This window comes from Schistocerca gregaria, chromosome 8 (assembly GCF_023897955.1).
Source record: "Schistocerca gregaria isolate iqSchGreg1 chromosome 8, iqSchGreg1.2, whole genome shotgun sequence".
Classification (NCBI taxonomy): Eukaryota; Metazoa; Arthropoda; class Insecta; order Orthoptera; family Acrididae; genus Schistocerca; species Schistocerca gregaria.
In genome coordinates, this window is record NC_064927.1 from 288,758,989 (window position 1) to 288,785,842 (window position 26,854).

At 39.6% G+C, this 26,854-nt stretch overlaps 1 protein-coding gene across 1 annotated transcript in view; it reads left to right on the forward strand.

Annotated features, from left to right (window-relative positions):
• The first annotated feature begins 1,041 nt into the window (after positions 1-1,041).
• LOC126284303 (uncharacterized) overlaps positions 1,042-26,854 on the forward strand; it is a 33,759-nt gene continuing 7,946 nt past the window's right edge. The window contains exon 1 of the mRNA XM_049983135.1: positions 1,042-1,104. Within this exon, the coding sequence (XP_049839092.1) occupies positions 1,090-1,104 (15 nt within the window). The 5' untranslated portion in view covers positions 1,042-1,089. The remainder of the gene's footprint in view (positions 1,105-26,854) is intronic.

Here is a 26,854-nt window from a genome sequence, read left to right on the forward strand (position 1 = left end):
TGTTGAGAAAGTAGCTAATCGAATTAGGGAAAAAATAAATTTTTAGTACAACCAACATAAAATAATGGGTCTCTTGCAGAACACATTATCAGCCATCAGATTATGGTCAGTGTGTCAATGGACGGAAGCGCAATGGGTAAAAGTTGTAGGCATTAACTAATGATTTAATATAGTAAGAAAGTTCAAATGACTGTAGTTGCAGTAGTTTCGCAAAGACGAAGTAGCTTGTGCACAGAAGGGGCTTGCTAAATTGGTGTTAGCACTGATGACCACCACACCAACGAGTTCTGACTATTTTACATTGGCATAAGCAGGTTCTTAATGGGCTACAAATGCAACTGCGCAAATGTAATACATGGAATAAAAATAGTCATCAGGTGCGGAAGGAGGTAGTCAAAAACTCTGAAACCAGGATTCAACCCACATGAATGGTCCTTCTTCTGAAGTCTTACTATGTTTCACATGCTGATCTTGATATGCCGCTAGTAGGACTTGTCACAATTAAATTTGACTGTCGTAAAAACAAAAAAATCCATCTGGCTTTGTCACACATACTGGATGTGGCGTTTATGACCAATAACGGATAAACATGCTTGTTTTTAAGACGAAGCCTATTGGTGGCACATCATGGTCGGCATGTTAAACGCAATGCAACTTCTGAAGAAGACTCTTTTATATGGGCTGAAACCTAGGTCAAGTGCGTGTGACTACTGCCTTCCGCAACTGTTGACTGTTTGTATTCCATATAACGTCATTTGTATTTGCTTTCAACTTAAATCTCACCGTTGACGAAATATTCGGACCCTCTTCTCTTCTTCTGAGATCTCTTCTGAGTTCATTTCCTGTGCTTACAATGCATAAACGAGCTCAATTTGACCTTGTACGCGTTCGTTTCTGTCAAGCGGCGAATCTTCAGATTACTTTCTTCGGACATCAGTTTCGAGAATCAGCGACGGCGTCTGGCCACCGCCGAGCTGCGTCATGAAAACCTTCACGACGGGCACTATAAAAGAAGCCCCGTTCTGCGGTGGCGCTCATCCAAGTGCTCAGCGAACACTCGTCCACACGGCTTGCCACCTCGCGCAGATCATGAGCGCCGCAACGGTAAGTTTTTTTCTCTCCTCACTGTCCTTGTTGCGTAAACGTGGTACCCCGCGCAGGTGAAGACTATCCATGCTGCAGCCCGTGCCACAAAGCACGGCACATACATTTTCTTTGTCTATTTATTCTGTAGAAATTTTCAGTGGACAGCTGAAACGAAATAAGCCAGCATTCAGCACTCAAAACTGCACTCACTCTTGTAAATTTTCTGTTGGTTCCCGGTCAAAAGGTTAGCATTTATGTTCGTAATATCACTAAGATTCTTAACACAACGGTTAGCAAATTTCTTGCAGCTTGAAGATATACTATAACTCATTTTCGTTAGTACTGAGAGCGGGTGAAAACAAAACTGAAAGTGTGATTATTCGGAACTTTCATTTTAATGCATGTTTGGGAGAGCATTGTACTTTAATTAAATATGACTAATATTTTGCCTCTTTGTTAAAATCTTTTGTTTTGTTCAGTTTGCCTAACAAACATGTTCCTTTATGGTTACAATTGTAAATCTTGAAACAGAAATGCCGTTTCTTGCATCGTTGTGAATTGAAAATTCTGTTTCGCTTTATGAAAGTATGCTTGTTGATAGTTGTGTTAATATATCATATTTATTACCTTAACGATTTCAATTATTTTCATAAACTGGGGTCACTAATTTATTATATTAAAAATTGAATAGTCATTACTATAATTAAATAAAATATCTTACAGTTTTAAACATTATTGACCAAAAAATGGTTCAAATGGCTCTGAGCACTATGTGACTCAACTGCTGTGGTCATCAGTCACCTAGAACTTAGAACTACTTAAACCTAACTAACCTAAGGACATCACACACATCCATGCCCGAGGCAGGATTCGAACTTGCGACAGTAGCGGTCGTCCCGTTCCAGACTATAGCGCCTAGAACCACTCGGACACCCCGGCCGTCACAATTTTTGTGAAAATATTTCATTGCGTTAAAACTCACTTAGGTTAAATCTATGAAAATCAGTATCTGCCGGACTGCGCGCCTAGAACCGCGAGACCACCGCGGCCGGCCAACATTTTTGTTTCTCAGCAACCGTGTATTATTTCCCTTACAGGATAATACAACCAGCCGATTGCAAATAACTGTTTGGTACAATGACTTAGGTTACGACACATACTAAGGCTGTCTCATTACAATGAAATTTTGAAGAACCTTTAAAATAATACATCGAAGATACGCTCAGTAAGCGTCGAAATCGAGGCCAATTTACCAAACAGTTATTTGCGACCGGCTGGCTGTATAGTCCTATGCTGAAAGATATCGAAAGTGCCGTGTATGAGGGACTGCATTCGAAAATTGTTATGAAGTGCTTCCTTTCTGGATTAGATATGACGAAAGTTCTCCTTCCAGTGTTCTCACCACAAGATCAGCCGAGAGATCTGTAGATACGAAACACAATCTTGATAGCAGACATCTGTGTAACCAATTTTTGTCCCCTCCTAAGAAAGTTGTTTAAGGCTGTATGCCGAACCTGGGACCATGCATTTCATAGACACTTGACCTAGTTTCTCAGCTATTTTTGTTTTCATTTTTAACTTTATTTTCCGAAAAATTTATGGTGTGTGGCTGTGGCACTTCTCCTTTCAGTCAATAGTTTTTTATCCTTTAGAAGTAAAAGCTATAATGATAACTGAATATTGTAACATATGTATAAATCCCAGATACAAATTGTCTTTCAAAATCGTAAACCTAACATACATTTTGCCGAAGATGAAACTCTCTAACATTAGCAGCCAGCTGGAAAGTTTCTTCACAATTTTTAGATTACCACTGATGCAATTATGTCTACGTTCGTGATGGGACACAACTATGTTTACATGTTGTTTGTATTTTACTTCCGATATCGAATTTATTTCTTTTTGGGTGGTCTTGAAAACTTTTGAGTGCTGTTTCATTATTTGTTATTACATAGAATATCTAACTAAAATTTAACATTGTTGCTGATTTCCCTTTCGCACACGGAAAGGCTCGAAAGTCTAAGAAAAACAACTTCCTATGCGATAAGTCTTGTGGTTGCTCGTGTAGCATAGTTTCACATTGAGTCTTCCTCCATTTCCCTACCTCTGTGGTTATCAAACATTCAACCGTCCTGGGTATGGCGGTACTTTTCATGTGGGGGTGCTGTCAGCATGGTTCTACTCTAGGTGGTTGCTGTGACGTCACTATGTGACAAGAAAAATATGTAAACATCACTGTTTACATCCGAAGCTACACATCAATAGGAGAGATTTTTCTATATATTCTTCCTCTGAACATCCTGTATTTCAAGTTAAGTATGCGGTGTCACTGGTTTATTTGAAAATTAAATTTCAGTAAAGCCCGTTGTACGATGATTGCTTTCCGTACCCAGATTACGTACAATACACCAGTCACACTTCGTAGGGGGGTAAATATCCGTCGGTCTTGTAATAGGTGAGTTTCTCCAAGCATGCTCCATGCTCCCCTGAAGAGCTTTCCTCTATCTTACTGTACCGGGTGTAGCCCCATACTTCCATTGGGGGCGCTAGCTCTCCGCTGGTCATGCTATCGTGGCACGACCGACCACACGCCCTCAAAGCAGTATATCTGCCATTATCTCTCGCTCTCCTACTCTCTCTCCCTCTATCTCCCCCTGTCTCTCTCTCTCTCTCTCTCTCTCTCTCTATCTCTCTCTCTCTCTCTCTCTCTCTCTCTCTCTCTCTCTCTTACCTTTCAAACCTCTCCGAATTTCTCCTGCGTCACTTTCACGACCAACACTTTTGAAAGTAAGGATTTTGCTGAGACCTGGCCTAGCCGCAGAGTATGGATATAGGCCGGGAATGAGTTATCACTCTGTAATTAAGTGTGTGCTGATTTGAAACTTTCTGGGAGAGTGAAACTATACGCCGGATTGGATCTCGCCTGGGAATTTTTCTTTCTTTTTGGAGTGCTAGTCGCGGAAGGTATGAAGGAGATGTGAGACGTTTCGAAGACAGCGGCGGAGCTACAGCTGTGGGAGGGATGGAGGGAGGGGAGGGAAAGGGAAGCTGCGAGTCAAAGGCAAAGGTCTCCGGTTAGAGCGTCGGTCTGGACGACAGTTTTAATCTGAAAGTTTAAGAAGAGTGGACATTACGTTCTAGAGTGAAAATTCATCCTGGAAACGACTTTTTAACTTTACATTTGTTATTTTCACATTACATTTCCAACTGTGAACGTCCTTTTGCACTTTTATTCGCTCTTATTTTTCAGTCCTGTCATGTCTCGAAAAACAAGGTAGTCAGTTCTACCTTAGCGGTAGTCTTGTCCTATCCTGTAGAACACGGTTGTCAACTTTTTGTATTACCTGTGCCATATTAGAAGAAGGCGAATCAGATCAGATAATATACTTACCATTTTACATTTCATATACGAGATTTCATAAATAATTTTATATACAAATAATTAAATATCTTGAATTAATGAGGCATTTGACTTTCAGTTTAGGAAACTAGTGTATGAATATCATTCTCAAGGTTTTCATCTGAGATTCTGATTCTATTTTTACTCTTTATGTGCTTTACTCTTGAAAATAACATTTCACAAACACAGGCGGTTCCAAACAAAGATAAGACACGTAACGCATAACTATGCAGCAAAGGATATTCATCTGTATGCAGCTGCGATTTGTAAAAGTCCAAGATACGTGATGAAACGGTTATTTTAGTTAGATGTCGGACTGCAACTTTGTGCATTCTATCTGAAAATTTTCTGGCAACCTGGTCTCTCACCTTTCTTTAAATATAAACACGTTCAGAATAATGCAGCACTATCTACTGCTTGTTAGCATCGGTTGAGCGTAGTTCGAAGACGATGACTTGCAACTTTACCGAAGGCTACTGACCAGAGATGGGGCCAAAGTCGTTGCGGCCAGACAGCACAGTACAACCACGCTCTTAGTATTGTACTTGCGAACAACGCGTAGCTCACGAGTAAATAGAGATTACACGTCAACAAATTCCATGCAGTGCTAATAAGCTATAATAAAATGAAATGAAGCTGCGACTGATTGAGTAATGTCTGCTATCTACTGTGTGTAGACTGGAAGGGAAAAGAGCATAGTGACCGCAGCGGGCCGCCATTAAGTCCAGCACCAACACGTTTCGATTTGTACTTAACTCCTCCTTTGGTAGAAATTTCATACGAAAGTTAAAACATTTTGTGAAAGCCCATTATACACTGAGGCAGCAAAGAAACTGGTATAGGCATGCATATTAAAGTACAGAGATGTGTAAAAATGCAGAATACGGCGCTGCGGTCGGCAACGCTTCAGTTGGATATTATCAAGGTTTAAATGAGTTTCATCGGTGTTATAGTCGGCGCACAAGCGATGGGACACGGTATCTCCAAGGTAGCGATGAAGTGAGGAATTTCCCGTTCGACCATTTCTCGAGTGTATCGTGAAAATCACGAATCCAGTAAAATGTTACATCTCCGACATTGTTGCGACCGGAAAAATTTTCTAAAAGAAAGAGACCAACGATGACTGAAGATAATCTTTCAAACCGACCCTTCCGCAAATTGCTGGAGATTTCAATGCTGGGCCATCAACATGCGTCAGCGTGTAAGCCATTCGACGAAACAACATCGATATGGGCTTTCGGAGCCGCGGGCCCAATCGTGTACCCTTGATGACTGTACGACACAAAGTTTTAGGCCTCGTCAGGGCCCGTCAACATCGACATGGACTGTTGATGACTAGAAACATGTTTCCTGGTCGGACGAGTCTCGTTTCAAATTGTATCCAGTGGATGGCGGGTACGGACATGGAAACAACCTCAAGAATCTATGGACCCTGCATGTCAGCAGATGACTGATCATGCTGATGAAAGCTCTGTAAAGGTCTGTTGCGTATGCAGCTAAAGTGACGTGGGACCCCTGATGTCTAGATACGACTCCGACATGTGACACGTACGTAAGCATTCTGCCTGATCATCTGCAGCCTGTCATGTCCATTGTGCATTCCGACGGATTTGGTTATTTCCAGCAGGGCTATGCGACACCATACACGTCCAGAAGTACTACAGAATGGCTCAAGGAACACTCTTCTGAGTTTAGACACTTCCACGGGCCACCCAACTCCTCAGACGTGAAGATTATTGAGCATATATGGGATGCGTTACAGCGTGCCATTCAGAAGAGGTCTCCATTCGCAGTCTTATAGATATATGGACTGCCCTGAAGGTTTCATGGTGTCCGTTCCCTCCAGCACTACTTCAGACGTTAGTCGAGTCCATACCAGGTCGTGTATCGACACTTCAGCCTGCTCGCGTGCCTATACACGACATTAGGCAGGTTTATCAGGTTCTTTGGCTCTTCAGCGTAGAAATATTCATGTCAACATGTAGCAAAGTATATGATGTCAAATTAAACCTGTCCTAACAGAATTATACTGCTGTCAGAATTAAAGTTTCCAACTTCTATCAATTAATAAAGATCAGAGCTACGGTGAAAAATGTTCTCTATCACAATTGTACACAAATAACACATAATTTTCTCGTATTTCCTATAGCTTTATTTTCACATTTGGCCACTGAAGTAACTGCTAGATAACAGACCAGCACGTCTGACAGATTGGCCGAATAAGAATGAGACAGCGATGCAAGTATAGCACAGGTGACAATGTTAAGAACAGGATGGGCCCAAGGGTGCCAGAAGGTTTTAATGTCACTGGGTGTAAAAAATTTTCCCCACATATGTATTTCATAAATATTGACGATGTTCTTATGTTCACATCATTTTCCCCTGTTTGTTTTTACACTGCACTTTTAGTACCCATTCAGTGTTATAAACACAAACAACCAAACAGTAGAGTTATATTAAAACCTGTTTGGCCTTTAAAGAATTTATGTGGTTTTCTGTTGATCCCGTCATAAACCCTATTGTCTCCATTAATTGTTTTCTTGCCTTTAAACGCTTAATATGGATGACATTTCCCACATCTTGCGTTTCTGAACCAGTACCACAAGATTCAACATCAGTTTCACTTGAAACAGACATTCGAAGTTACTACATAACACACTGTAGAACATTATCTCACTTCTGACAGCTTTATCCAAAATTCTTGAAAAATTCATGTATTAAGGGGTAGCATCACACATTTGTAAAAGTGAAGTACCAACAAAATATAAGTTTGCTTTTTTCAGAAAGGTTTTTCAACACAAAATGATATACATACATTCACTGATCAAATTTTAAATGCATTGAATAACCTAACATCACCGATTGGGATATTTTCTGATCTCTCAAAGGCCTTTCACTGTGTGAATCACGAAATTCTTTCAGATATGCTTAAGTATTGTGGTGTGAGTGGGACAGTGCACAAAAGGTTTAAATTATATTTAACTGAATGAATGCAGAAGGTTAAAATTAACAATACAGGTCGTGTGCAAAGTTAGTAGAGTCCTCCAGTTGCAGTGGTAGCAAGATTGGTGTCCCACAGGGTTCAGTCTTGGGCACCTTATTGCTCTTAATGTACATTAGTGTCTTGCCACTCGCTCTTCATAAAGATGCAGTGTTAGTCCTTTTAGCTTTTGATACAATTATAGTAATAATACCTAACAAACAAGAATTAGCTTAGGATATTGTAAATAACGTCTTTCAGAAAATTATTAAGTGGTTCTCTTCAAATGGGCTCTCACCAAATTTTGAGAAACCACAGTATATACAGTTCTGTACAGTAAATAGCATAGCACTGTTGACAGATGTTGGCTATGGAGAAGTCTGTTGCTAAAGCAGAACGTTAAAAATTTCTGGATGTGTGCACTGGCGAGAAATTTAATTGGAAAAAACACATCGATGGTCTGCTGAAACGATTAGGTTCAGCTACTTACGCTGTTAGGACTATTGCAAGTTTAGTGATAAATATATCAGTAAATTAGCGTACTATGGTTATTTTCGTTCACTGCTTTTATATGGCATCATATTTTGGGGTAATTCATCATTAAGAGAAAAAGTATTCATTGATCAAACCTTGCAGGCATTTGTTTAAGGAACTCGGGGTATTCACAGTACCTTCGCAAAATGGTTCAAATGGCTCTGAGCACTATGGGACCCAACTTTTCAGGTCATCAGCCCCCTAGCACTTAGAACTACTTAAACCTAACTAACCTAAGGACATCAAACATATCCATGCCCGAGGCAGGATTCGAAGCTGCGACCGTAGCGGTCGTGCGTTTCCAGACTGAAGCGCCTAGATTAGAACCGCTCGGCCACATCGGTCGGCAGTACCCTCGCATTACATATGTTCACTTATGAAATTTGTTATTAAAAGTCCCCCCCCCCCCCTCAATTCAAAAATAACAGTGAAGTGCATAGCTAAAACACTAGAAGAAAAGATTACCTTCAGTAACTAGGTTAAATGTCTTTGGCACACGAAGTGGAGAATTATACTGCCAAAAAATCTTTTTGCCAAATAGCATTAAAAATCTAACAGATACTCAACCAACATTTAAACACAAATTAAAATAATTTCTGAATGACAACTCCTTCTACGTAATAGATGAATTTTTAGATATGAAGTGGTAACTGTAAAAAAAAATATTCTGTGTAAATAAAACTTATATTAAAGTGACACACCATTACGAAATGTCGTAATGATGAACTATAGAACAAATATTAATGTACGTATGTATATGTATTGTTAGTTGCAAATCAACAAAGCTTTCACCGCATTTAAATTAATTTTGACCAATTTTACAGATTTCAAAGTACTGACACTTTTTTTAGATTTTTTTATTTTAACTCCAGTTGCGTGATATCGCCAGCCAAGATACAGATGCTCCAATTGCTACAGTACGTCGCCCTGCAGCGAACAGTACGCGCCACGCACTTCATTAGGATTACTGAGTTTCATCGCATATACATATAGCAGATTCATCACTCAGTCATTCTGCAGGTTTATTTCATTTTATTAAAGCTTATCAGTAATGCGCGCAGTTGGTTGACGTGTAATCTCTCTTTACTTATGAACTACGCGTTGTTCGCAAGTACAATTATGACCATAAAAAGAGCTACATAATTTTCCCCTTTTCGTCTTATATATACCACACTGTATTAAATTTTTCAAGGATGAAATAATTTTGAAGATTTTAGGTCCTTTTTACTTGTCTAACGTCCATATATGGCATAACGGTTCATTCTTTCAGTGTTGGCAAGAACGACCAATGTTGCTGAGGAATAGTGCTCTAAGAAGTTTATACAGCAATTTTCGTACGTCTTTAGAAGAATAATACTTCTTGAATAATACAATGACCTTAGACATTGTACTCCTAATTTTTGAAATTTCAGTTTCTACCTCCTATAAAGTTTTTCAATAATATAGTTCCTTTCATAAGTCAATTTACATACCTATATCATTTATACGTCACTTCGTCGATATTTTCAAATTATTTTAGTATTAATTTTACACATAAAAATTCACACCCTGCAGTTACAGATCCTTTTCGTATTCGTAAGTGACATCTCTCTGAGTGTAGCTGGCACCCTCCTGCTGGCGGTCCACTATGTATCAGTGAGACAAGTGCATTTTCAAATTGAAAATTGTCAAATTTTTATAACTTATTTACGTAAACGGGTATTTGTCTGGTCGCCTGATAGATGCTCACTTCTTTGGCCCCATTGATTTTTGCTGTGGGCCGCAAACAGCTCTCTGGTTCAACAAACCTGCTGTAGAATCCACAGTTACACTTCAAGGTACAATGTACGGAAATTGGTTCTTCCGGAGATTTTGAAAATGACGTACCCTATCAAGTCACGTTTTTCCACAAGTCACGAAAAAGTGTTATTTAAAACTAATTTAATATTTATGGCATTGCTGTAAGTTAACATTTTTTGGCCTGTAACTGAGATCCGCTGAAGGGAAAAACATGTATAGGGAGTATAGGAAACAAACTTAAGTGCAAAATTTAACAGCGCACTCATCTAACATTTACCACTGGAGTTTACTAATGGCGTGGTCCCACGTAAGATCAGCTGTTGGAATCCGCAATTTCATGGTTAAACTTACAGGAGCATATCATAATTTTGCTGTTCAAAGGTAGCCGTCGTCAGTGTGAGTTGCCTCACCACGCTGCCACATAGATGTAACTAACGACGTTGATTCCATTTGTTCACTTCTCCTGCTATAACCTAGCTTTGTTCTCACGTAACCGCATACATTTTATGCAAAATTCGTTTCATCTAGGTAAACTGATTTAATGGACATTCTACAAAAATGGCCTGGAGCAAGTAGTATAACTGATTGGTGTCTACGTACATTATGACTTACTTGACCACCTCCGTAGCTGAGTGGTCAGCGCTACTGACTAAGGTACCCCTGTTCCAGTGCTGGTGCTGCAGGTACTTCTTTTCCTTGGTGGGAGGGCTGTTAACGGGTGCACTCATCCTCGTGACGTCGACTGAGGATCTACTCGACGTTTCAGTAGCGGTTCTAAGGTCAAGTAACGCAACGACCAGAAAACTGAGACTGGCTCGGCTGCTGACTTTGTGTCCCGCCATACGGCGTGCTGTGACACAATGGGAAGTGAATGACATAGCGCCCGGCTGGGTTCCATTGGGTCCTCTAAGCACAGGACGGGGACCTTTTTGTCAGTGATCATACACTCCTGGAAATGGAAAAAAGAACACATTGACACCGGTGTGTCAGCCCCACCATACTTGCTCCGGACAGTGCGAGAGGGCTGTACAAGCAATGACCACACGCACGGCACAGCGGACACACCAGGAACCGCGGTGTTGGCCGTCGAATGGCACTAGCTGCGCAGCATTTGTGCACCGCCGCCGTCAGTGTCAGCTAGTTTGACGTGGCATACGGAGCTCCATCGCAGTCTTTAACACTGGTAGCATGCCGCGACAGCGTGGACGCGAACCGTATGTGCAGTTGACGGACTTTGAGCGAGGGCGTATAGTGGGTATGCGGGAGGCCGGGTGGACGTACGCCGAATTGCTCAACACATGGGGTGTAAGGTCTCCACAGTACATTGATGTTGTCGCCAGTGGTCGGCGGAAGGTGCACGTGCCCGTCGACCTGGGACCGGACCGCAGCGACGCACGGATGCACGCCAAGACTGTAGGATCCTACGCAGTGCCGTAGGGGACCGCACCGCCACTTCCCAGCAAATTAGGGACACTGTTGCTCGTGTGGTATCGGCGAGGACCATTCGCAACCGTCTCTACAAAGCTGGGCTACGGTCCCGCACACCTTTAGGCCGTCTTCCGCTCACGCCCCAACATCGTGCAGCCCGCCTCCAGTGGTGTCGCGACAGGCGTGAATGGAGGGACGAATGGAGACGTGTCGTCTTCAGCGATGAGAGTCGCTTCTGCCTTGGTGCCAATGATGGTCGTATGCGTGTTTGGCGCCGTGCAGGTGAGCGCCACAATCTGGACTGCATACGACCGAGGCACACAGGGCCAACACCCGGCATCATGGTGTGGGCAGCGATCTCCTACACTGGCCGTACACCTCTGGTGAACGTCGAAGGGACACTGAATAGTGCACGGTACATCCAAACCGTCATCGAACCCATCGTTCTACAATTCCTAGACCGGCAAGGGAACTTGCTGTTCCAACAGGACAATGCACGTCCGCATGTATCCCGTGCCATCCAACGTGCTCTAGAAGGTGTAAGTCAACTACCCTGGCCAGCAAGGTCTCCGGATCTGTCCCCCATTGAGCATGTTTGGGACTGGATAAAGCGTCGTCTCACGCGGTCTGCACGTCCAGCGCGAACGCTGGTCCAACTAAGGCGCCAGGTGGAAATGGCACGGCAAGCCATTCCACAGGACTACATCCAGCATCTCTACGATGGTCTCCATGGGAGAATAGCAGCCTGCATTGCTGCGAAAGGTGGATATACACTGTACTAGTGCCGACATTGTGCATGCTCTGTTGCCTGTGTCTATGTGCCTGTGGTTCTGTCAGTGTGATCATGTGATGTATCTGACCCCAGGAATGTGTCAATAAAGTTTCCCCTTCCTGGGACAATGAATTCACGGTGTTCTTATTTCAATTTCCAGGAGTGTATGTTATTGGTCAGCAGTCTTCTGACAGGTATGATGCAGTCTCGGAAAGAGTTCCTCCCCTGTTCCACATTCCTTATCTCAGAGTAGCACTTGCAACCTACATCCTCAATTATTTGTTGGATGTATTCCGATCACTGTCTTCTTCTACAGTTTTTGCCTTTCACAAATTCTGCTTATACCATGTAAGCCATTCCCTGACGTCTTAACAGATGCCCCATCATCCACTGCCTTCGTCTTGTCAGCGCTTTGCTCGCCGATTCTCCGGAGAACATTCTCACTCCTCTCATTATCAGTCCACCTAATTATCAAATTCTTCTGTAGCACCACATTTCAAATACTTAGATTTTCCTCTTTTCCTTACCATTCAATCCTGTGCTCCAAACTAATATTCTTAGAAATTTCTGAGACAAATCGTTTTATACTAGCCGACTTCTCTCCGCAAGGAATGCCCTTTTTGCCAGCATTAGTCTGATTTTTCAGTCTTCTTGGCTCCGACCGCCATTGGTTCCTTTGCTGTCTAGGTAGCAGATCACTTAACTTTATCTGTTCGTAATCATCGAACATGTTTTTTTAAATTTCTCGCTCTTCTCATTTTTGCCGCTTCTAATTGCTTTCGCCTTTCTTCATTTTACTCCAATCCATATTCTGTACACATTGGAGTGTTCAGTATATTCAGAAGATCCTGTAATTCTTCTTCATTTTCACTGAGATTATCAATGTCATCGGCAAATCTCATCGTTGATATCTTTGCACCTTGTGTTTTAATCCCACTCTTGAACGTTTCTTTCATTTCCTGTAATTACTTTTTCAATGCATACATTCAACAGCCGGGGAAAAAGACTACATCACTGTCTTACTCCCTTCCTAATCCGAGCAATTCATTCTTGATTTTCCACTCTTATTATTACCACTTGGATTTTGTACATATCGCATTGCCCTTCTCTCCCTGTAACTTACCGCCTCAGGACTTCGACCATGTTCCATCGTTTGACACTGTCGAAATCTTTTACCAGGTCGACACAGCCTACGGATGTGTCTTGATTTTGCTTTAGGCTCGCTTCCATGACCAGCGGCAATGTCAGAACTGCCTGTCTGGTCCCTTTACCTTTCGTAAAGTCAAACTGATCGTCATCTAACACATCCTAAATTCTCCCTGCCATTCTTCTCTATATTTTCCTTATCAGCACCCTCGAAGCATGAGCTGTTAAGCTGATTGTGTGGTAATTTTCGCACTTGTCAGCTATTGCTGTCTTCGAGACTGTGGCAGTTTCTCCGAAACTTAGATGGTTTATCGCAAGACTCATACATTCAAGAAGTAACGTCAGTAGTTGTTTTGTTGTCACTTTCCCCAATGAATTTAGAAACTGTAATAGAAAGTTATCCATCCCTTCTGCCTTATTCGTTCTTAAGTCTTCCAAAGGTCTTTTAAATTTTGACTCTAATAATGGATCCCTTATCTCTTCAATATTCAATACCGTTTCTTCTTCTATAATGTGATGGGACAAATCTTCCACTCATACAGACGATAAGTGTTCTCTTTCCGCTTACCCGCTGTGTTCTGTGCATTGAACACTGCAGATTCCTTTGCACTTTTAAGTTTACCACCCTTGCCTTCAATTGCACCTAATGTTGTTTCGACTTTACTAGAAGCTGAGTCTGTCCTTCCGATAATCATTTCTTTTTCGATTTCTTTACATTTTTTACGCAGTTCTCTCCCGAAGATCAGAATGGCAGATTGGTCCAGAAGCCTTTTTTTAATTATAGACCACATGTCCTGTGGATACATATTATGTGTACACTTGTCCAGAAGCCTTTTTTAATTATAGACCACATGGCCTGTGGATACATACTATGTATCTTTAATGCTGCGGTTTCCGCTGCCTTCTGCATCCTCATGCAGTTCATCATTGCTGATTGTCCCACCTTTAGGGTAGTCCTTCAGTCCAAGGGCCAGGAAGTGCCCTTAACCTCTGTTCGCTCCTTCGCCCTCTTTGGCAAGGTCGTTGAGTGAATGAGGATGACTGCTTATGCCGGAGATTCTCGGCTCCCATTGTTGTATATTTTTGTGCACAAGTGCTGCGGATTTAGAACCCAGGACAGAGGACATTTTGATTATCAATCAATGACGCTACACGTAAAAAATTGATTTATTTGTGTTCGATAGTACACTGTAGTAAAGTGATATACAATTCTCATTATAGTTATAAGTCCTATATAAATTATTGTGTACGGTATATAATTTAAAAATTGAGATTTTAATGCAATGACTCATTTTTTTCTGTAATTTTCAACACACTTACTATTTATTTCGTTTGCACAGCCGTTACCTGGTAGCACAGATCTAAGATTCATTGTCCTGCTCAGGCTAGCTCCAGAAAAGAACGATTTTATAAAAGTAATAACTTCTAAATGCGTAACGTTATGATACAAGGAAATTTCACAGCTGCTTTGAATGTGTAGGGTCGCACACAAGCATGACTTCCCAAAATGAATTGAACACCATGTGGAAAGGAAGCAAACAAAGGAACTAGTACTATGTCAGGATAATAATAGAAAAAGACAATAACAAGCGAATCAAAATAGTTTGTAAGTCCAGGATGACTATTCTTTTCATAGCAGGACCCTCTGGAAATCATCCACTGCACCATTATAGTACAGCGATACATAGGTAATACTCAAAGAACCGTTTTGTCACAGGTTAATAATGCCTGTCCGCACAGGGCGAGAGTTTCAACTCTTGTCTCCGTGCCTGCCAAACTCTACATTGGCCAACCAGGGCGCCGGAAGGAGGAATGGGTTTGAGGTCACATCGACATCGGGGTCATTAGAGGCGGAACACAAGCTCGGGTTGTAGCAAGGATTGGAAAGGAAATCGGCAGTGCTCTTTCAAAAGGAACTCTCCGGGAATTTGCGAAGACCGATTTAGGGAAATAATGGAAAATCTGAATGATCATGGCCGAACTCGGGTTTAAACAATCGTCCTCCCGAATGTGAATCTAGTGCGGTAGCTACTGCGCCATCTCGCTCGCTAAGGGCGCTGGATCTCTCCCCTATCGAGAACGTTTGGAGTATTATGGGCAGGGCCCTCCAACCACTTCGGGAATTTAAAGATATAATGCTCCAATTGGACAGAATTAGGCAAGACATTCCTCAGCAGGGCATACAATAACTCTAAGAATTAATCCCAAGTTAGTAAATGCTTCCGTAAGCCCAGAAGTGGACCAACACATTATTGACTTGCTCAATTTGTGAAGCTCTCTCTCGTGAATAAACCATTCAGTTTTTCTGTTTTTGTTTCTCTGTACACGTGTATCACATCCATCGGTTTCCTCCCTGGTCGGATAATTTCTTCGCGGTGCGTAGATTTTCTCTTAGAGTATGTCATTAAATACTATACCGTACTATTATTAAACTCTATATCATACCATTATTAAACTTAGTCAGGTGTCAAGGCTTTGGCTAAAACTAGTTTAATTTCTAAGTACAGTGTCGTAACAAGAAAGTCACCGTATCGTATAAGGGGCCATGACATTATCGACGCTTTCGTTAACATAGTGCATTTTGCCATTGGACAAAGTTATGTGAATGTGTTCCTCACACGAACCTTTTCCACACACTACAGGTATTGCACTCTATTTTCTTTTGCCATACCCGTGATCGCTTATCGCGGCTTGTCTTGTCATTGTTTCGAGCCCGTTATTTCTTACTTAGGGGTTCCATGTCTCACGAACTTGGCATTTTAAATTTATAAGTGTAGTCGGTTTATTGAGAGGGTAATGAAGTTTCCCGAAAACCTTGCACGTGAGGCCAATTCGCAGAGTGACCTGAGATGTCACGTTATCTTTTCCAAAGGGAATTTTGTTTCCCGGGTAAATGTATCCATTTAATACTTCCTGAACATGGTTTCAACGGAGATCTTAATACTAACATTGTTCTTCTCTTTGGTCTTTTGAACAATAGTTCAGAGGCCAAGTGCTATGGAAGCATCTCGGATCATTTTTGGCACTTCTACTGTGTCGCCGCTCAAGAGGATGAAACCTGCAAACTGAAGATGGTTGAGACGTTATCCATACTGATACATTTCTGTCCCCAGATTAGACACTTTAACACAGCCTCCAAAGTCGAGCTCAGTAACTTGGGGAGACTGTGTCTCCTTGTGCGATGGCTCACGCGAACCATTCCAGTGATCCAGCCATCGTTTATTTTCCCATGCAGAGAGGAATTATCGTAAATGTAGCCCATTAAGTTGGTATATTTGCAGTCAATGCGGGCTCCGCTCATCGGCATCATTACTGAGCAATTTTCGATCATGTCTAACTCCTTCTGCTAGTGTATGAAGATCATGTAAATGGGGACATTCTACTTACTACATTTCTCTATCAGTATGCATATTGCTTCGTACTGTCAGTTGGACTGAAACTGTTTCTGAACCCCGCCTCTTCGACTGGCTGGTAACGGTAAATTTTCTGAGTCAGGTGGTTCATAATGATTTTTGTCATTTGTTTGTAAAAGATTCATCTACATCTACATTTACGTCTACATCTACATGGCTGTTGTGCAATGTAAAATCATGCGCCTGATACAGCGTTAATCGGACAACCTCTAAGTTATTACTTTGGCCTTCTAATGTTGTAAAGTGTAGGGAAAAGAATATATCAATCATTCGGTGCGAGCTCTGGTTTCGCTTACTGTATTACGTAGGTAATTTCATCCTAAGTTGGTGAACAAAAACAAACTATTTTCGCACTGGAAGAAGAAAGTTACTTGCTACCTTGTATCATCTGCGTGACACCACCTCCCCTATTTAGAGATAGTACAAAATGATATACCCTTCTTTGAACGTACTCAATGTATCCGCCAATGTTCTCTGATACGGATCCTACGCCATATAGCAATATTCGAGAACGAGGCGACAAGCGAAGAGTAAATAATCTCTCTGGTAGATCTGTAACAAAACAGATAAGTTCTTTCCCGATTTTGTTTTCGTTTTCAAACATCTATAAAAGTATTATTTTTATTAGAAAGAGCACAGTACGAGAAATTTCAAATATTGTCTCAGAGTTTAGTCAATTAGGCTTTATTACCCGTCAGATTCATTTGGTTAAGTAGAATTTGCTGGTGTTATGAGATAATCTAGAAACTGTGCTAATTACAAAATACTGGTAATATGAAACTTCATTATAGTTGTTCCTACGTAAACATACACCCAGTTTCTAACTCTGAAATACAGTATACAAAAAATATATTTAAGTAAGTAGAGTATTTATATAGGTAACGATGAAAACATGTTAACAAACCGACATTCATTTAGTTTCAAAGTAATTAGCATTCATAACTAAAATATTGTTACTGGAATAGAATATCGTATATTGGCAAAATAGCTTAATTAAATATCAGTACTAAATTGAATGGTCACCCAGGAAGATGAGTTCGCATAGGAGAATGTATGTAAAGCATTTTCAATTACCAGTAATGTGAGTGAGTTCGAAATGACTGAAGTAGTAGTAAACAAAATTTAGCAATAATGTATGGATGTGTGTGAAACTGGAAACAAATGTGATACCAGTGTCAAAGGTTTTGTTAAGCAGAAAGTGTTGAGATGAATGTTGGTTTCTTGGCAGATGTTGGGTTAGAATATCAGAAAGTAATTAATGATGGAACACCCAAAATAGGTGACACTCTACATGAATTCTTCGGGAAGAAGCTGAAACTTCGATGGTTAACAATAAAGTAAGTATTCAACAAATAATGAAATCATATTTCTGTAACAACGATAATGAACAATTACACAAAAAAGGGCTGTTGATGCACTGGATTGGGTGTTTGAGCAAAAAGCTCCTCATATAAAAAGTGATGCTTTTGATGATATTGCAGCAGAGTGTATGCAGTTAATGAATGATATTTTGGTCAAAATGGATGACATGTGCATGAATGTCAGGATGAAGAAGAGTGTGAATCAGTAGTTAATGAAATAAATGTAAATGCGATGCAAAGAGAAGAATCTGAAGACTGTGCGGTAGGAACGCCGTGTGTGTAGGTAGTGAATGACACTGTTACAGATAAAGATGAAGTTGCAGATAAAAAAATCCATTTCTACTCAGAGTAAAGGTATATCTGAGTTACCACCAATATATGAGAGATTTAACCAACAGTAGTATCAATATTAGATAGCCAAATAGTGGCATTTTTAGTCGATAGTGTTGAAGACAAAGATTGGTGTCGAATCAGGAATGAAACAAGTGATCAGACAAAGCACTTATCAGTAAACGAACGAATTATTGTGTATAGCGCCAAAAATCCTCCAGTAGACAGTTTTTGAATAAATTATTGATCGGAGATGATACAGGCAGATGTTGACATCAATACTGATATGACAAGAATGAGAAAATGAGTGCAGAAGCCATGAATGTAAAATATGTTAATATTCATGACCTGGGGATTCATCAGAAAACTGTTTGTGTAATTACTATGTTCTTCATCGAACAGGAGAGTGCATGTTTACTGAATGAATGTATTGATGAGTTAATGATCATAATGATAGAAAATGTAAATCTATAGAACTCAATAGTAAGGTATGTGATATGCAATTAGTTAGAGTCAATGCAGGTAGTGTTGTACTGAGGTGTGCTGCTGTTGAAAACAGAAAGGTTACTGAAGCAAAGAAGTATGTCCCTAAATTACCAGTAGCTGCTATTTGCAAAATATAGGAAGTTGATGCTGAGATAAACACTATGATGAGTGCAGTAAGACAATGAAGAAAACAGTTTTCAAAAAAGGATCTACAGTTTAAATGGACAAAACATGTTTTCAGTACATTAGTAACTCACATTACTTTTCTATTTACTGGATGCAGAATTGTCAGTGGATTTGTGTGAAATGAGTACAGAGTGAATGGAAACTTTGTGTTTTGCATTGTTCTGGCAAATGTTGTGAATATGAATTTTGGTTTTCAACTAATCATATAAAATTAGATGGGAGGGCTGGGGGTTCAATTTTCAGAGTAACTTCTGTTTTGCATTGGTTTGGTGGATGTTCTGAAAGACAAATGTTGTTCTGAAACCTAAAATATAAAATTAGGTGGAAGACTGTGGAGTCAATTAATAATACATAGTAATAAATGGATATTAGGATTCAATGTTCTGCAGTGAATTTATTGTGTGGCGATAATGCTTATTGCAGTTGGTTGTTTCATCCTTCCTGAATCACTCAATTTCTTCTGTTAATTTGTCTGTAGGCAGTAGGTTCATTAGTAATTGCCTTTCACTTTTGTGTGCTCTTTGGTATAGTAATATATTTGAGTAGTTTGTACTGTTAGTTTATATTGGACTAGTGATTATACATAATGGAACAGTAGGAGAGTGGAAGCGAGGACAGCATATAATTCATCTATGATACTTGGTAAAATTTGTGAGGTGTTGTATTTATTTTGCTTTGAAGGTGATAATGAGGATAATTTTGTGTCACCATAGATAATAATTTGTCAGCCAAAAGGTAAGGTGAATAGAAAAGAGAGTTATGTCAAAGTATGTGATAAATGTGAAATTATCTGAAAATTGTATTTATGTGTTAGGAATCTGGGAAGCAGTAGAAGGAACGAAAGAGAGTATATCTTAAACTTGTGCCTTCGTACTATTCTTGATAACATAAAAATGTTGGCGCCTAAGGAAGTTATTTATGGAGAGGTCTGTCTATTTGTGTGAAAAATGTTATGATATAGCCGTTCTGGCTTCATACAGTGGAATAAACGCAATATACAGTTGCCAGCATTAATGCTTGTGAACTGGAGAAGCAAGATTTATATCTGTATTCCACTTCACGTTTCAGAAATTAATATGATGAAATGAAGTAGAGTAATGATCTTAGAAATTGATATTGTTTTCTTTCATGAGAGTAAAGTCTGCATATAATATCAGGATTTGTTTGTGTGGAGTGTGGTTCTGTAGCTTAATTTTTTGCGTTTGAGGAGCAAAGCAGGTGTTTAATTTTAGAGAACGCAGTAGTGAGGTAATAATGAAGTTATAATGATGCACCAATAAAGTAATGAAGTAATGGTGAGAATTAATGAGGTATATGTTATGGTATTAACAGTTAAAGAGACTCTCTTGGCATTAGGGTAATAATTGAGAATGCATTCCTCTAGATAACTATGTTAGGAGGATTGGAAGTAACAATGGAACTAACAGGCATTAGCAAGCAATGTAATTATACCTCTATAGTGCAGGTGTAGTCTTCTTATAGTGAAAACCCATTTGATCTAGGTAACTTTTGGTACTATTGGTATTTGCAAGTTATGACACTGAAATTGGAAAGTTGAGTGAAAGAACAATATTTTGCTGAAGTTCTAGTTCTACACTGATGCATATTAGGATGCATGTGTTTTTAAAAATTGATATTTCTTTTTTTGGTTAATGGCTGGCTTTATGTAATGATCACACAATAAAGAAAAATTATTTTTTTGCTCATTAACTGATGACAGTATTTCAGAAGTTATGGGAATATTTTGGCAAAAGTGAGTAATTTAATAACATTTTATGACTATAATGAAGATTTAAGTTTCTGGAAGGTGGTAATAAATTTCAGGAAGTTAGTATCTTGTTTGACACAGTGTCAATCCCATTAACTTAAATTTACTACCAATTATGTGATTCTATTGTAGTCATGGTTATGTTCACCTTGTATTGCGGAAAACATGTACTTCGTCATTAGAAAGATAAATTGGGATATTTGACTTTTAATTTCTGAATAGAAAGACAAGTACAGGAGTGTATGCAACAGATCAATTCCTTTTATATTATTTTTTAAGTAAACTGTTGTGACATTTTGATACATAATGAATATGTCTTTCAAAAATGAAACATTCTTTTTTGGGTATACTTATGATATTATTGGTGCACTACAATTGTATATTTGGATTTTGCCTTCCCTGTAAAATGATGAAGGATAACATCCTCAAAGAACACTCATGAAACTGGAGGCTGGGAGGCTGGGAGGCTCGGAGGCACCTGTGAAACGTGTGAACCGAAGTTCAGCTAAGAAAAATGGTGACAAAGGTAACAGGTGTAAAAACAATCAGAGAAAGCACAGGTAGATGATGAATTTCTTCCTTTGGTAAAATGCAAAATGTATTACATTTTCTAGAGTTTTCTTATTTTATTCGTTTTCCTCTGTGCTATGTAACTTGTACGTTACAGGAACAAACTTTTGACATTCCAATAAATTTTTCTATGTGATATGTAACTTTGAAATTTTTTGTAATATTTAGGATTTCAACATCATTTAATTCCTTGTATTAGTAGTTTATGATTGGTTTAGGTAACCAAAATATTTTTGAATCTGTATGGTTGAATTACTTTGCAAAGTTTTGTGGGTTTTTGTTTAAACATTAGGTTATACAGTCAGCTATTTCGCAAATATCTGTATTATCTAATGCAAAGCAGGTGGATTCTTTCCAGCTATTATCTTTTTCTCCCATCCCCCAACAAAATATTTTTTAATTATTTTCAACAGTGTTTTTTTATGACGAAAGAAATAGAACCAAAAATACCAAAAATGAACTTGAATTTGCTGTCCATCACATCCATTTGCTTAATTGGTATCATTACAGAAACTAGAAATTCTGTTAATTAGAAAATACCAGTAATGTAAAACTTTAATGTCGTTGTTCCTATGTAAACATGTATCCAGAAGGAAACTTCCTGAAAGGAGATCAAAAATACACATGCACAAACACCCACTCCCACACATACACTCACACAAATACACACACACATACACAGATGTGTGTGGGTTTTTAAGTGTGTGTGTGTGTGTTTATATGTGTGTGTGTGTGTGTGTGTGTGTGTGTATGTGTGTGTGTGTGTGTGTGTGTGTGTGTGTGTCTGTCTGTCTGTCTGTCTGTCTGTGTGAGTAAGACAGTCTGTGTCTACGTATTTTTTATCTACTTCGTTATCTGTGTACATGTCAGTGAAGTAGGGAAAATATTTTAACAGGCCAGACACTCGTTTAGTATCAGAGTAATTAGCATTCCTAACTGACACATTGTTACTGGAATAGAGTACCACATTTAGGCAAAATAGACAGCGTTTTAATATTGTTGTATCCAAAAGTCTACAGCCATAAGAATCTCTCTCTACTATTCACTTAATCATGACTGTAAATCTTTAATCATAACTTGTAAAACTCTAGCAATCAAAATAGATAAATATATATTTAATTATTGCAAACTTATAAAAGAAACGTTTTGGGAGCAATTTTTGTGAGTTTGTAGAAGGTTATGAAATGAGCAAGATCCGTACTTGAACATGTACTACAGACGAATTGGCACAAATTACAACAATGGACGGACAGAGCTGTGTCTACATTTTGCATCTGGGAGATCAGTTTGTAATTCAGTGCACGTTTTAATGATTCACTGTGCACATGCGATTAATTTCAGGATCTGTGTTAACCTTCACTATTGCATTCTGCAAACTGCGGCTATAGAATTGGACTGTAACTCCCAAATTATACTTACTGTGCACATAGGTTTCGGCTTGGTTTGATTATTAGCTTTCAAGGACAGGTGAATAAGTGACTGTGTTAAATAAATGTCTGCTACACTCTAAGTTAAAGTCACTTTAGTTTTAGACTACTGCACTCGAACAGTTGCGTTATAGGATATCAGAGGAGTGTTGTAAGTAGCTAGTTTCATTTCCTAACTATTTTGCCAATAAATCACAATCCCTGTTTGCTTTCCCCACTATATTGTCACTATCTATGTGATCATTCCAGTCTAAGTTACTGATAACTGTATCCCCTTGATGTAAATTTTGTGTGATTTAGCGTGTAACTGAAATTTAAAGTATTCCGTTTAGTGAGCAGTGCCACACCTTCCATTACTAAAATTCAATTACTATTTTCGCACAATGCAGATATCTCGTCTCAATCATTTTACAGTTGCATTTGTTCTTCTGATGATTTTACACGACAGTAAAACAATCAAACAGGGCAGCTCGAATCGACTTCTGTGTCGTTTATGTACATTAGAAACAGCAGAGGGCCTATCGCTTTCTCTTCTACCGCTAGATATCGCATTTGTTATACTCGATGACTTTTCGCCGTACATCTGAGTCGATACTCCATAGACGTGCGGTTTGCTTAGAAGTCGCTTGTAGGTAACGGTGTAAAAAGATTTCTGGAGAACTAGAAGTATGATATCAGTTTGACATCCCCTATAGATAGCACTAATTACTTGGCGTGAATAAAGAACTGCTATGTGTCAGAAAAAATATATTTTCTGAATCTGTGCTGAAAGTTTGTTGATAGATCGTTTTCTTCGAGGTAATTCATAATTTTCGAACACAAGTTCAAAAATCCTATTGCAAATCGACGGCAGTGAGATATGCCTGTAATTCTATATTAATTAACTATTTACTATCTTGAATATTGGCGTGACCTGTGCAAATTTCTAGTCTTTAGGTACGCATGTTTCGTCAAGAGATTTGTTTTAATGATTCCTAAGTGCCAAGATATTGTATCAGCAGCCTATGAAAGGAATCTAACTGGCATTCGCTCTGGACCGATGTAGTCTCCTTCGAAGTTACTTTTACTGGCAGCTGCTCTTGATTCGAATTGTGGGTGAATTAAAGAGTAATAGCCCTGCCGATTTCGGTGTCCACGTTATCAAAATTTTTCAAGAGGAGAATGACTTCAGCATTTTTCCATGACGCTGGAATCTTCTCTTCGTCGAGCCATTTATTTAAAGGAATTAGGAGTGTTTTCTAAAGCCTCTCTCGTCCAATTTCAAATACTGTGCTTGTGACCAGATCTTCTTCAGGCGCTTTACAGTTCTTGAGTTGATTCAGAGATGTTTCCGTTTATTTTTAATTGATTTGTGCCAGTGGTAGCGATCCTGCATTCAAAATAGATCTTCGAGTTCATCATCCAGGCTTTTATGTGTCACTGACTGGTTGTAGAGTTTCCGATGAAGGTCCTGACATATTTCATAGTTTGGTCTCTTCCAGTAACAGCTTCTCCTCGTTAATTCCAAATTTTGTAGATAATCAGGTTTACCTTTTGATTCACTGCAACGAAGGACTCTAGTTTTCAGGTGGTTTTTGTTGGTGTGTCCCGTCAGTCGTTTTTTTTTTTGATAGCTTCTAATGATCTTCTTTACGTTTTTCATTGAGCTCTCTACATTTCGATTAATCTCTGTCAGCGTACCTCCTTTCTTCTATATGCTCTTCTGTTTCGACAGTGAAGTTCAGATTTATTGCGTTTTTTGAGTGTACTGAGTTCCTTTACTATTGTTGAGTACTGTTGGTAGTTTCTATCTGGAGTTCGTTGTCTTCCATTCCTCCTAACATTTTTGTTGACAATTTTTTCTCTGTGTATTTTTAGAGCACCTTTCTTTTTTATTCTATCTCATTTTTTGCATGTCGCATCCTCATTTCCATCACACGTTTTCTTTCGAGTCCAACATAATATGGATGCTGGATCCAACGATCCTACGTCGCTACGTGTATTGAACTGGTCTATGGATGACACGTCTCACCAAATTCTTAACCACGGCATCAGTGCTTTTCCAGGCTTTCGGTTGTAAAATGTATTCATTCAGTATAAAGTTCTTTGCTTAGAAAATTTCCAATGCAGGTACTGCCTTCTGGACACTTCACTTCTCCTTGGCATTAAAGTCGTGCAATAGTGATGAAAATGCGGTTTTCCTCTGAATATTTTTGGTCTTGTGTCCTTATGACTCTTCACACTCTTCATCGGTGGGGGTGAAAGTTGATGAATACTTACAAATTATCTCGAGGCTAATCTTAACAACTTAGGAATCATGTGTATCACTTTTATGAAATTGACATGGTCTTGTTGTGAATATTTTGCATTTGGTTTGGGAGGATGGAACAAATATTTGACTAGCCAAATTAAAGAGCAAAAAAAGGAAAAGAAAAAGAAAGTGATCTAGGAACAACTTGAACAAAACTTTCTGCACTGAAGCACATAATATTAGCACCACGAGGTTTGCAGAATATCTCTCCCAGATGGAACCTGAACTGCATGACATCAAATGGGGCCAGAAGGCGAAGTGGTTGCTACAGGTCTGGCCCACTCCAATTTCAGAAGAGCATGGATGTACATTCCAATATTGATATCGCAGCTTACAGCCTCGGCTGCTACACATTCAGCTGCATGTTGGATTCTAGCTGATATGTGTCCATTCAACTCAACTATTGGTTGCCCAGAGAGGTTGACTGACCTCAGGGCCATTGTGGGTTGCCAGCTAGCAGGCGCAGTCATTGCGGAGCGTAAAGTGGTCTCGTACTGGCTGCTGGTGGGTCCAGAGTACAATTCAGAAATCTACGATGACCCTCGATGATCCATCCGCTATGTACCTGCTGTCGGTAGTTGTGTGGTCGCTTGATCTCCTCTGTCACCTGGAGAAGGCTGAGTGTTGGATAGAAACGTAGACACCAGGAAGCCCTGTTGCTGTCTTCTGCAATCATGTTCAGTAGAGGAAGCACTCTCTGATGTGGTGTTGTCGAAAGATATTTTCTCCATTAGTAGATGGTAGGTGGCGAGTTACAGTAAGTTCATTAGATAAAGGCCATCATTAAGTTCATAGATTCAATACAGTACCATAATCATGGAATCGGGTGCTGTTACTGTAGATGTTCTCGATCCCAATGAACAACTCATGACAATAGCTGGAACGTTGGAGTATTTAAAGTGAGCGAGGGGGCAGCTACGACACGAGGCTCAGTTCGTAAATACGGCATGCGTTCTCATCCTGTTTTATTCTCTTAAGAGGCTGCTAACAACAGTTTCAGTTCCTCACTACCTGCTATTGTGTAAGAGATAGAGTTCCTTTGCAATATGTCGTACGAGCAAATGAATATGCTCCTCTCCCTCCCTTTAATTTTCTGCCACAGTCTCGTTTCTGATGAATGTGCATCCTCACTTGGCGTCGTTGTAATTTGTTGTTGACCTGACCTACTTACGATATAACAGTCCGCTTTCTGCTTTTGCCTATATCTCTGCCCTTGCTATTCAGTGCCATGACATTCGTATTGGTTTTGCTTAGTCTAGGAAATACTGCAACTCTATTTCACGGAGGACCTTGTTTTAACTACAATGATGGAAAACAATCGAAGCAAAAAATATATTTAATCATTAGGTAATGAAATTTCGGGAATACATTTGCCTACGTAAGATATTGAGTGATTAATACTGCAAGACGACAGGTTAATATATGAGCGAGATAAGAGATTGTAAATGTGAAATGCTGGTACGTTAAAACCGCTCTAAATCCGATAATGTTGAATGAAGTCATGCAAACATTTTTGCAGTATGTTGTACTGTGTCCAGATGTCAGTTTCTGAGGTGGACTTCCATGCCTGATACACTTGTTCGGTCAATACAGGGATGGTTAATGCTGCTTGTGGATGACACTGGATTTGTCGTTCGATGATGTCCCACACGTGCTCGATTGGAGACATATCTGGTGATCGAGCAGGCCATGGAAACGTGTAAACACTCCGTATAGCAAGTTGGGTTAGAAATGCGGTATGTGGGTGAGCATTATCCTGGTGGAAAGCTGGAATGCTCTTTATGAATGACAGCACAGCTCGTCGAATCGCCAGAGTCACGTACAGATTTGCATTGATAGTGCGTTGGATATCCAGCTTTCATCAGAAAAGACAACAGACCTCAGTCCTGGCCTCCAAT